The sequence below is a fragment of the Clarias gariepinus genome, chromosome 25 (assembly GCF_024256425.1).
Source record: "Clarias gariepinus isolate MV-2021 ecotype Netherlands chromosome 25, CGAR_prim_01v2, whole genome shotgun sequence".
Taxonomy (NCBI): domain Eukaryota; kingdom Metazoa; phylum Chordata; class Actinopteri; order Siluriformes; family Clariidae; genus Clarias; species Clarias gariepinus.
Window position 1 is genome coordinate 20,714,123 of NC_071124.1, and position 12,654 is coordinate 20,726,776.

Sequence of the window (12,654 nt, forward strand, 5' to 3'; positions counted from 1 at the left end):
GCAATGTTCGTGTGCAAACAATACAAACTATTTCACATCATGTGAAAACTAAGTAAACAAAGACACTTCTAAAGATCATGCTGACATAAATCCATTCTCAATAATTGTGCCATATTCATATCAAATGTTAAGGAAAATTATAAATAATCCCTCACAAGTCTCAATTTGACTTGAACACCTCTCATCTCAACACTAGATTAAGAACTTTTTCAGTATTACTACGTCATTGATTTTGATATAGTTTGCGTTATGTAAGATCCTGTTTCTATTTCCTCTATTTTATTCACACCATTATAATAAAAAGTAATCATAACCCGCACCACATCACTCAATCTCCGAGGTTGTGGAATGAACTTACTCTAGCTGTATAGCCGAGTCACCTAACGGTTTCTTACATATTTGGGTTAATCTACCCCCCAACAGTGTTTGACTGATGGTACTTAGTTAGCATCCTATTAACCAGTGTAAGGATCTATACAATGACGCGGATCATTTTAACGTTCTTAGGTACTGCATAAACAGTTCACTCCAGTAATTGTAAAAACTTGTAAAAAGGTTGTAAAAGCCGCACGTCTATGTAAGGGTGGGTAAGAAACAGGAAATTACAGAAAGTCTTTCACCAGTCTTGAAAAAGTATTTTCTAAATATGAGATGACAGCAGTTAAAATAAACATAATTTTTTCATTTCATTGGGTTTTGAATGTATTTATTACTATTTCTTTTCCTGCAGGGTGTTTTTAGCTGTAGTTCTTTTAAAATTGTAGCTTATAAATATTAATATAATACATTTATTTACTGTAGTGTCATGGAATTGTAACACCCTGCTTCTATAATTGTGAGGAAAATAAATTTGACACGTTACATTTTCCACTTACAATACATTTCAACCAGGCAGTAAGTAAGACACACACACACACACACACATTTATGCACATACGCACACGCACAGTCATGTTGTTTAAAGTAACAGGAAGTTTATGACATTCTACAAATACAGAACAAACTACACCGAGAAGAGGACGTCAAAAACTAATTTTAATTCACCACTGAAAAAAAAGTGCCATGCGCTGCCTTTTTATTTTCATTCTTTTTACTTCAAGTAAGTAGATATTTTATGGATTTAAATCAATCATATTTAAAATGTCACCAAAATGTAAAGTGCAGAATGTGTGCCAACCATCAGTAATTTGTTATATCAGTAGCAGAACTAAGGAATCATTTTCTCTGAATTAAGTAACAATAGCATTTTTTTCTGTTCTGTGTGCAGGTGTTGCCAGTCAGGCGTATAGGCATTTTAATGTTAAAACTGGAGCATCTGTCACTATCCCATGTGGTTATGATAAGAAATATATACAGCATAAGAAATACTGGTGCTCTGGGAAATACTTCAACTCCTGTGAAATTCAGGCGTATACCAATCAAACAACGGAAAAAAGTGACAGTAACTGATAACCCAGCTGAGAGTCTCTTTACTGTAACTATACATAATCTGAATACAGGAGACACTGGATGGTACTGGTGTGCTGTAGAGATTGATAGAGGGACTGATATTAGTGAATACCTTCATATCACAGTAAAACAAGGTATGTATTAGGTTACAAACTACAAATAATAATCAGTGTCTTTAGGACTGCTTTTATTGACTATTGACTATATACTGTATTTGTGCTCAGATCCTGATCTGTCTGTGGATAAGAGCAGCGTGATCGGTAAAGAAGGAGGCAGCATCACAGTCCAGTGTCTCTACAGCACTGCATATCGGAATACACAGAAGCAGTGGTGCAGATTCAAAGACAGGCACTGCATCACATTTAAAACAGAAACATTCTGGGACTCAAGAATACAGCTCAGTGATGATGGGAGAAGATTCCTCAGTGTGAATATGAGTAGACTGAAGAAGAGTGATGCTGGCTGGTACTGGTGCAGTGCAGGAGATCTGCAGGTTCCTGTTCTCATTGAAGTTAATAATTCAGCGGGTAAACAAATCTGATCTTATTTTATGAGTGCAACATTTAACATCTTTAGTGTCTAAGAAACAGATTCTAATTATAGTTTTGTTCACTGAGTATTAACACTAAACCAGTCGTTGACTTATTGGTGAGCCTGGCTGATTTAATACAGGAGGTCATCATTGGTGTGTCAATCCTGAGAGCACGGCTGGATAATAAATGCTTAAGCTCACCTTTTTATGTGCTCTACGAATCACATGAGATGCAAGAAAACACCAAAGAGAAAGCATTATTTAATAATTTTTTTACTTTTTTTTAAATTAACATTGTAATTATAACTCACTCTCTCACTAGTAAGTTGACTTTATTTTACTGTATTTATTTTACTGTAAGAAAGCAGCATACTGTAGTAGAACAGTGGTTAAGACACCATTAATCTTGCCTCACGTCTGTGTGTGTGGAGTTTACATGTTCTCCCCATGCCTGGTGGGATTCCTCAGGGTACTCTAAAGACAAATAGAATATGCTGATTTCAAATAGCATGTAGTTAATATTTGCATGTGTTGGCTTGTGCCCTGTGATGGTTTCTATCCAGGGTGTACCCTGAGTTCCCTGGGATAGGCTCCAAGGTTTCTATAACCCCATACAGGAAAAGCAATATACTGTAGATGGGTGGACTGTTTGTAAGGCATTACATCAGGACTGAGTTTAGTCAAGTAGTGTGGCCTCACCCCTCCAGAGTCAAGGGTTTGAGTCCCTTCTTTGGTCTGTGTGTGAAACTTGCATGTTATCCGAGTGCTTGGCAGGTTTCCTCCAGGTACTCTGGTCTCCTCCAGTCAAATGACATGCAGAGTAGAGATAGGGCTTTTCAAATTACCAGTAGTGTGTGAGTGACTGTGTGAGTGTGAGCTGGTGTGTCCTGCTATAGACTAAATAGACTCCTGGCTTCTGGTGACACTAAAGAATTAATCACATTGTTGTGTCGTTCCAGCTTCAACAAATAAGGCAAACGATGCTCCAGCTGAAAGGAAAAGCAAGTCAGAGTAAGTTCTGTGAGTGCAATAGTATATCAGTTTGACCAGAAATTTCACAGAGCCCAAAATAAAGCTGTACATTTGCTTTTATATATACATACTGGTCACATCTCAATAAACTAGACTATCATCAAAAAGTGAGTGGGTGAGTGTATTTGAGTCCATGTGTTGCTAATCAATCAGGTGAACTGCTGCATATGTGTTGCTAGTTCATGGTGACCAGGCTTGCAGGCCATGCTGCATCTTGTGGGGAAGGGGTAGGGATGATGGAAAAGGATCCTTTAGTATGCAGATGAGTAGATGCTGATTTGTACTGGTTCGTTGCAGGAGATCTGCACGTTCCTGTTCAGGGATAGCTTATTATTTAAGGCATTAGCCTAGTGCTCAAAAGATCGCAGGTTTAAACCCCAGCTTTTGGGCTCTTAAGGAAGGCCCTTCGCTTCGAATCATGAACTGCTCAGATGTGTAATGAGATAAAATATGAGTTGCTCTGTCTGTCAGTTCAGGAGCCAATTTTAGTGTGTATTCAAAGCTCACACTCAAGTTTCCCATTTTTTGCATCTACTGTACACATAACCAAATGCCTCCCCCCCCCCTTTTTTTTTTTTTTACAAAAATGTTGGGGGCATTAAAAGCCTAGTTCACATGCTTCACAGCAGTGTCCCTTCTCTCAGGACAGTTTACTCAAGAAAAACAAGCTGAGCTCAACATCCAGAGCCACACTGGTTACTTTTACTTAACATCTACATTAAACAAAAATTGATTTAACAAAAGATCTCTAAATATAATTAACTTTCTCTATGCAAATACAGACATAGAGTTTGAACTCCAGTTGCCATCCCTGAATACATCCCATAGAGGGAATTCATAAGATATCATTAATTTGACTGATAATTGATTGAATTATCATCATCACTGATTTCACTCAACTTAAGAGTTCATTCTCAGCTTCCCTGAGAGAAAATCAATCAACAGTTAAATGCTGTTAAGTTATCTAAGAGTGTACAAGAATAGATTTTAGCAGTTCAGATTGAAATGTACAGTATAAAATGTGATAATATATCCTGGTGTGTTTTATGTTTTAGGAACCCAGTGACATTCTGCATTGCAGACAGTAAAAGGACATGATCCTGATGACATTGAGAATTTATAAAACTGAACCATAAATTAGCATTTATAATCTGTGAAAAAGGACATTCACCTGCAATGGAATTTATTTATTTGAACTTTTGACGGTAAATACACTTATAGTAACTCGTGTTGTGTGAAAATAAATTTTTCAAATAGAGTTCTTAAACCATAAAATTGTGTGTTTTAATGTCTTATGTTTAAGATGATCTATGTATTACAATACATTTACATTTAATTCAATTCAATTCAATTTTATTTGTATAGCGCTTTAAACAATTGTTATTGTCGCAAAGCAGCTTTATATAATCCGAACAATTTTTTAAGTTTGTATGAAATGTGAATTTGTGTGAATCAAAATGGTCAGATAGTCGCTGATGAGCAAGCCGAGGTCAAGGAAAAACTCCCTGAGATGGCAATAGGAAGAAACCTTGAGAGGAACCAGACTCAACAGGGAACCCATCCTTATTTGGGTGAAACAGAGAGCAGGAATTGATCTGCATTTATACTGTGTGTTAGGTGGCAGGCAGTTCAGCATAACAGTTGATGTTAATTGATGTTAATATGGGGTCCAGGTAGTTATTGGAGGCTAAGGTAGACTTGTAGGAAATTCTAGTCCTGAACTATCGAGCGACTGCAGCCAAGTCAAGTTCTCAGAGAAACAACTGTCAACATCAGTCAAGGCCAGAACCGTCTTCATGGTAGAGTGAAACCGTCCCCAGACACACTGGGCATCCATGTGACGAGATCTCCACCCAGAAGCGGGGCACTAGGATGAGTCAGACAGGTTCAGAGGGCAGATGTCTGAATCACTGGCAGCTCAGGAACAACATGTTTATCTCAAGAGAGGGAAAGAGAGAGAGGGGGAGAGAGAAAACAGGAGAGGGAAAAGAGAACAGGAGAGATAACAGTTAGGTATGGTCACAGTCACATAATGTATAATGTAAATGTATATTTAGTGTACAGTGCAAGCGGAGACTCTGGCAGGACTAACTATAACAGCATAACTAAAAGGGAGAGCCAGAAGGAATCACAGGCATGAGGGTATGCAAAGCATGCATAAGATGTAAAGCAACCAATCACCTCACCATCAACAAACCTGAGTAATCAATGAGAGTGGGGAAGACAGCATCTAATAATACTCTAAGTCCACGAGTTCCCAGATCTGCTCCTTTACCTTAGGCAAATCTATCTACAAAAATGCTTGGCTAACTAAATAGATTTTTAGCCTAGACTTAAACACTGAGACTGTGTGTGAGTCCGGAACACTATTTGGAAGGCTATTCCAGTATGAGACCGTTTAATGCTTCATATGTTAAAAGAAGTATTTTAAAATCAATGCGGAATTTCACAGGGAGCCAATGAAGTAAAGATAAGATAGAGGTGATGTGCTTGTATCTTCTGGTTTAGTGAGGACTCTCGCTGCTGCATTCTGAACTGACTTGAGGCTTGTTTATGCACCTAGCTGAACAACCAGACAGTAAGGCGGTACAATAATCCAACCTAGAGATGATAAAAGCATGAACTATTTTTTCTGCATTGTTTAGTGACAATATATATTTCATAACTTGGCAATATTTTGAGGTGAAAGAATGCTATCCTGATGATATTGTCTACATGAGCTTCAAATAAAAGACCAGAATGTATAATCCCACCCAGGTCTTTGCACTTGATGGAACAGAAAGGCCATCTAAAGTTACAATGTGTTCTAAAATCTTGCATCTAGCTGCATGCACTCTTATCAGGATTAAGCAAAAGAAAGTTAATTAGCATCCATTCTCCTATATCCTTTACGCATTGCTCAATTTTACCAAGCTGGTTTTTCTCATCTGGTGTTGCTGAGAAGTATAACTGTGTGTCATCAGCATAACAATGAAAACTAATACCATGCTTACGTATTGTGTTGCCCAAAGCAAGCATGTAAAGGGAGAAACAAGCAGTGGCCCTAAAACTGAACCCTGTGGAACACCAAACTCCACTAGAGAACATGCAGAATAATCACCATTTAAATCTACATACTGATAACGATCGGTCAAATAGGATCTGAGCCAGGAGAGGGCTGTTACCTTAATTGCTAACACGTTCTGTGAAGGAGAATACTATAATCAATGGTGTCAAAAGCTGCACTGAGGTCGAGTAACACAAGCATAGTGACGCAACCCTGGTCAGAGGCCAATAGGAAGTAATTTACTACTTTTACGAGTGCTGTCTCTGTGCTGTGATGAGGCCTCCAGAATCTTAGAGATAAATGGGAGGTTTGATATCGGCCTGTAATTTGACAGCTGACAGGAGTCAAGGTCAGACTTCTTAATTATCGGTTTAATAATTGCTTTTTGGAACATATTCAATGCTGAGTGAAGAATTAATTGTTTTGTTATTGGTGTTCTGTTATTTCCAGCACTATATGTTTGAGAAAATGTGTCAGTATAGGATCTAAAATACAGGTTGATGAAGTTGCAGAAGAGATGACTGAAATTAGTTAATTCTCTTCACGGGGAGTAAAGTATTCCGTTCCGATCTGACATGGTTAGTTTAACATCTGCATCAATTACATTGTCCAGTTTCAAAGCCTCAATTTTCTGCCTAATATTTTATTATTAAAAAAGTTCATGAAGTCCTCACTATTGCACAATGTTGTTGTGGAGATTTTTGCAGAGGTCTTATTTCTGGTTAATTTGGCTATGGTAATAAATAAAATCTAGGATTATTTTTGTTATTTTCTATAATAGTGGAGAGATTCGTTGATCATGCTACACTAAGAGCTTTTCTATAGTTCAGGATGCTCTCCTTCCATTTGAAATACTAACAGTTTAGTTTGATACCCTTTATGTTCTAATTTCCAAATGGTCTGTTTTTAAAGTGCACGTGTGATCATTATATCAGGGATCGAGTTTCTTATATCTTATAATTTTTCTTTTAACTGGAGCTACGTTATCTAAGGTATAACAGAATGTTGTCTCTAAATATTCAGTTGCCTGATCGAGTTCTGTGGGGTCAGATGGCGATCCAATCAAAGTTGGGAACATTGGGAGATTATTAATAAAGCTCTGTGTGGTATTTGATGTGAATGTGCGTTAAATACGGTAGTGCGGCACTGTGCGTCCATTATAACTATGACACACTTTATTTGAGACAAGATAGTGATCTGAAATAACTTTAGACAGCGGAATTGTGAACACATTTTTTATACTTAATCCGAAGAATATCATTAAATCTTCCAAATATTGAAGAAACAGATTTGTCTTGAGTTGTCGTTTAAAGATTTTCGAAGACTCAGCTGTACAGACATCTAGAGAAAGTTCATTCCACCACCTAGGTACCAGAACAGAAAGGGTCAAAAAAACAAAAACGAAATGAAACAAAACGAGCCGTGCCTGGAGGCTTGGAAGAAACATGGTGCAGTGCGTGGTGTGATTAGAGCAGAGAGGTAAGTGGGTGCCAGGCCATTTTTAGCTTTGTAGGCAAGCATCAGGGTTTTGAATTTGATGCGGGCAGCTACAGGAAGCCAGTGCAGATAGCGGAGAAGTAGGGTAGTGCGGGAGAACTTGTAAAGATTGAAAACAAGACATGCTGCTGCATTCTGAATCAGCTGCAGAGGATGAATAGTGGACAGAGGCAGACCTGCCAGGAGTGAGTTGCAGTAGTCCAGTCTTGAAATAACAAGGGACTGAACAAGCACCTGAGTAGCCTGTAAAGAAAGAGATGGGTGGATTATTCTCACGTTGTAAACAAGAAATCAACAAGAGTAAAGCTAGCGATGTGTGGAAAAAATGCCATCCAGGATGAGATGTCTTCCAGACATTCTAAGATCTGGCTGGAAACCAAAATGTATGAAAATCCATGTGATGATATGACATTACCAAGAGACCAGGTATAGAGAAAAAACAGAAGAGGACCAAGTACTGAACCTTGTGGGACACCAGTAGAGAGACTGCATGGGGCAAATGTGGATCCCCTCCATGTCACCTCATACAACCTATGTTCTAGGTAAGAAGTTGCCATTGCCATATTGTTCCACAGATTCCAAGAATTGTAAGAATAAATAATAGAACCTTGTGGTTCACTGTGTCAAATGCAGCTGACAGGTCAAGAAGGATGAGGACATATAATAGTTTTGTTGATCTAGCACCATAGAGCTTCTCAGTGACTGACAAAAGAGCAGTCTCTGTCAAATGTGCCACTTTGAATCCAGATTGGTTGAAATCATTAAGGTTGTACTGTAAGAGATAAAGACACATTTGGTTATAAATACTCCTTTCAAGAATTTTGGAAACAAAAGAGAGAAGCCATACCAGATGATAGTTGCAAACTTCTGCTGGATCCAGGCAGGATTTCTTAAGAATGGGAATAACCCTTGCCTTCTTAAAAGCAGCAGGAACATGACCAGATGATATGGAATAGTTGATGATGGTTGTGGTGAAGGAAAGGAGGTCTCGTGAGAACAGGTGGTGGGGTTGGATGATGATATGATCTGCTGAGGCTCATCAGATGGCAGGTTGGAAAATTCTGCTAAAGGAGGGGAGGAAAGTTCCGGTGTTGGAGTTGGGTTGGGAACAAAGAACTGGCGGATTGCTGCAATCTTCCCGGCGTAGAATGTAGCAAAGTCATTAGCAGTCAAAAAGGATAGGGCAGGAGGAGCCTGTGGGTTGAGTAGTGAGGAGAAGATATTGTGGAGTTTGCCAGGATCATGTACAGTGGCTTTCAGCTTTTCCCTGTTGAAGGGAGTTTTGGCAGAAGTCACGTCACATGAGAATTTGGAGAAAAGAGTCCGGTAAGAGACAAGATCTGCATCAAGCTGTGATTTCTTTCATCCTTTCTCTTCCTGCACAATATAATTATAGCAATTCTTTTTAGTATCTGTACAATAAAGCTTTAGATACAATAAAACCTGCCAATTCTGTTAATATTTCAGCAGGGTACAGGTAGTTTCCGACTTACGAGCATCTGAGTTGAAATGAAAATACCTTCTTATTCCATCTCCTTTTCATCTCTCCTTTTTTAAGTTACAAACAGTCATGTAAGCATTTCCCTGCATATGCTACTGTGAATTTGAATGACAAAGCACAGTTTTAAGAGTAAAAGCTTACTTTTGTATATAATCCCATGACACTAAAACAGTTATCCCAGCCCCTTATTTGTGCTAGAATACCATAAAAATAGAAATTTTTCTCGGAGAGCTATAATTTCACTAGAGCTATGATTGTATTGCACTGGCCTTCTGAGGTCAGGCTTGCACAAGGGATATAGCAATAACTCTCAGCTAATTTCCCTAATGTGCAAGAAGTAGAGTTCATGAATGATTGTAGCGCTTTTAGAACAATGGCCATTGTCAAAAAGCAGCTTTACAAAATGAAAAGAAAATTTATGAAAGTGTGTATGAGTGAAAACAAATGTGTTTAGATAATAATGAGATTGTGAGATTGTCCCTGATGAGCAAGACAACGGCGAAAGGGGCAAGGAAAAACTCCCTAAGATAGCAATAGAAAGAAAACTTGAAAGGAACCAGACTCAACAGGAAACCCATCCTTATTTGGGTGATAACCTCTGTGTCTAAGCCCTGTTTGGAAGGCTATTCCAAAGCTTAGGAGCTAGGAGCTCTTACGGAATGTGGTGGATTGTAATGTGTCAGAAGACTGGCTAAATATGTGGGAGCTAACACATTTGGAGCCATGTACGTAGCTAATGCTAGTTTATGATTAATTCTAAACAGAACAGGTAGCCAGTGCAGAGATGATAATATTGGGGTTATATAATCATATTTTCTTGTGTGCCTTCTTTAAAACATTTGCAAGGTTCATGTGCTTTACTGCAGCTAAAAGTCTTATTGTCGTCCTGTGCTTGAAATCTTCTGCAAATGTCAAGCAGTTTTAAGTTTCAACCTTTGTCACATCTACATTAGGTGCGCAGTGAAATTCTTTATTCTTTGCCTATCCCAGCTTTTGTTAGTAGTCTGTGGTCAGAGCACTTTACACCTTCCTTCATCACAAGTGTTGTAAATAAAAATAACAAAATCTTCTGGATCTGACCAGAGCATTAGATGAAAAAGAAATCAGGAGACTCAGAGCCAGGGTTCAGCTGGAGAATTATTTTTTTTGTGTGTGTGTGGCACTTCAATCAGTCAGCCTGGGCAATGAAATCCAAACATGAAAAGGGATTTTTTGAATATGAGGCGACAGCAGGTAAAATAAACATCATTTTTTAATTTCATTGGGTTTTAAATGTGTTCATGAAGAAAATACATTTGACGCATCACACCAGGCAGTAAGTAAGACACACACACATTTATGCACATACAAACAAGTACAGTACGCATGCACACACGCACACCCACAGTGGTGTTGTTTAAGGGAACAGGAAGTTTATGACATTCTACAAATACAGAATCAACTACACAGAAAAGAGGACGTCAAAAACTAATTTCAATTCAACACTGGGAAAAAAGGGCCATGCGCTGCCTTTTTATTTTCATTCTTTTTACTTCAAGTAAGTAGATATTTTATGGATTTAAATCAATCATATTTAAAATGTCACCAAAATGTAAAGTGCAGAATGTGTGCCAACCATCAGTAATTTGTTATATCAGTAGCAGAACTAAGGAATCATTTTCTCTGAATTAAGTAACAATAGCATTTTTTTCTGTTCTGTGTGCAGGTGTTGCCAGTCAGGCGTATAGGCATTTTAATGTTAAAACTGGAGCATCTGTCACTATCCCATGTGGTTATTATAAGAAATATATACAGCAGAAGAAATACTGGTGCTCTGGGAAATACTTCAACTCCTGTGAAATTCAGGCGTATACCAATCAAACAACGGGAAAAGTGACAGTAACTGATAACCCAGCTGAGAGTCTCTTTACTGTAACTATACATAATCTGAATACAGGAGACACTGGATGGTACTGGTGTGCTGTAGAGATTGATGGAGGGACTGATATTGGTGAAAACCTTCATATCACAGTGAAACAAGGTATGTATTAGGTTACAAACTACAAATACTAATCAGTGTCTTTAGGACTGCTTTTATTGACTATTGACTATATACTGTATTTGTGCTCAGATCCTGATCTGTCTGTGGATAAGAGCAGCGTGATCGGTAAAGAAGGAGCCATTATCACAGTCCAGTGTCTCTACAGCACTGCATATCGGAATACACAGAAGCAGTGGTGCAGTTTCAAAGACTGCATCACATTTAAAACAGAAACATTCTGGGACTCAAGAATACAGCTCAGTGATGATGGGGGAAGATTCCTCAGTGTGAATATGAGTAGACTGAAGAAGAGTGATGCTGGCTGGTACTGGTGCAGTGCAGGAGATCTGCAGGTTCCTGTTCTCATTGAAATTAATAATTCATCAGGTAAACAAATCTGATCTTATTTTATGAGTGCAACATTTAACATCTTTAGTGTCTAAGAAACAGATTCTAATAATAGTTTTGTTCACTGAGTATTAATACTAAACCAGTCGTTGACTTATTGGTAAACCTGGCTGATTTAATACAGGAGGTCATCATTGGTGTGTCAATCCTGAGAGCACAGCTGGATAATAAATGCCTAAGCTCACCTTTTTATGTGCTCTACGAATCACATGCTGACATGAGATGCAACAAAACACCAAAGAGAAAGCACTATTTAATAAATATTTTACTTTTTTTTTATTAACATTGTAATTATAACTCACTCACTCACTAGTAAGTTGACTTTATTTTACTGTATTTATTTTACTGTAAGAAAACAGCATACTGTAGTAGAACAGTGGTTAAGACACCATTAATCTTGCCTCTAGGTACTCTGGTCTCCTCTAGTCAAATGACATGCAGAGTAGAGATAGGGTTTTTCAAATTACCAGTAGTGTGTGAGTGACTGTGTGAGTGTGTGCTGGTGTGTCCTGCTATAGACTGACACCTCATCCCCTAAACTCCTGGCTTCTGCTGACACTTAAGAAGTAATCACATTGTTCTGTCGTTCCAGCTTCAACAAATAAGGCAAACGATGCTCCAGCTGAAAGGGAAAGCAAGTCAGAGTAAGTTCTGTAAGTACAATAGTATATCAGTTTGACCAGAAATTTCACAGAGCCCAAAATAAAGCTGTACATTTGCTTTATATACAGGTATATACACACATATACACATACTGGTCACATTTCAATAAATTAGACTATCATCAAAAAGTGAGTGGGTGAGTGTATTTGAGTCCATGTGTTGCTAATCAATCAGGTGAACTGCTGCATATGTGTTGCTAGTTCATGGTGACCAGGCTTGCAGGCCATGCTGCATCTTGTGAGGAAGGAGTAGGGATGATGGGAAAGGATCCTACAGTATGCAAATGAGTAGATGCTGATTTGTACTGGTTCGTTGCAGGAGGTCTCAAAAGAGTCGCAGTTTTAAACCCCAGCTTTTGGGCTCTTGAGGAAGGCCCTTCGCTTCGAATCATGAACTGCTCAGATGTGTAATGAGATAAAATATGAGTTGCTCTGTCCGTCAGTTCAGGAGCCAATTTTAGCAGGAGCTAAATTTGAGCAGTCATATGAAGTTTAAATAAATATACA

The 12,654-nt window shown here is 38.3% G+C and overlaps 2 protein-coding genes across 2 annotated transcripts; both read left to right on the forward strand.

The window, feature by feature from the left end:
• The first annotated feature begins 1,009 nt into the window (after positions 1-1,009).
• Positions 1,010-4,708, forward strand: LOC128512938 (transmembrane domain-containing protein TMIGD3-like). The gene is given in 6 exon segments (XM_053486481.1): positions 1,010-1,099; positions 1,268-1,425; positions 1,427-1,583; positions 1,674-1,976; positions 2,941-2,992; positions 4,069-4,708. Coding segments are annotated over 6 exon segments (750 nt in total). The 5' UTR covers positions 1,010-1,062; the 3' UTR covers positions 4,112-4,708.
• Positions 4,709-10,356: 5,648 nt separating this feature from the next.
• Positions 10,357-12,258, forward strand: LOC128512940 (polymeric immunoglobulin receptor-like). The gene is made up of 4 exons (XM_053486483.1): positions 10,357-10,594; positions 10,763-11,077; positions 11,168-11,464; positions 12,078-12,258. The coding sequence occupies exons 1-4, from the start codon at positions 10,558-10,560 to the stop codon at positions 12,131-12,133; spliced, it is 705 nt and encodes a 234-aa protein (XP_053342458.1). The 5' UTR covers positions 10,357-10,557; the 3' UTR covers positions 12,134-12,258.
• The last annotated feature ends 396 nt before the right edge of the window (positions 12,259-12,654 follow it).

Coding starts and splice junctions, on each gene's coding strand:
- LOC128512940 (XM_053486483.1), top strand. CDS start 10,558: ATGCGCTGCCTTTTTATTTTCATTCTTTTTACTTCAA. Junction 11,078..11,167: donor TCATATCACAGTGAAACAAG/GTATGTATTAGG, acceptor ATTTGTGCTCAG/ATCCTGATCTGTCTGTGGAT. Junction 11,465..12,077: donor TGAAATTAATAATTCATCAG/GTAAACAAATCT, acceptor CTGTCGTTCCAG/CTTCAACAAATAAGGCAAAC.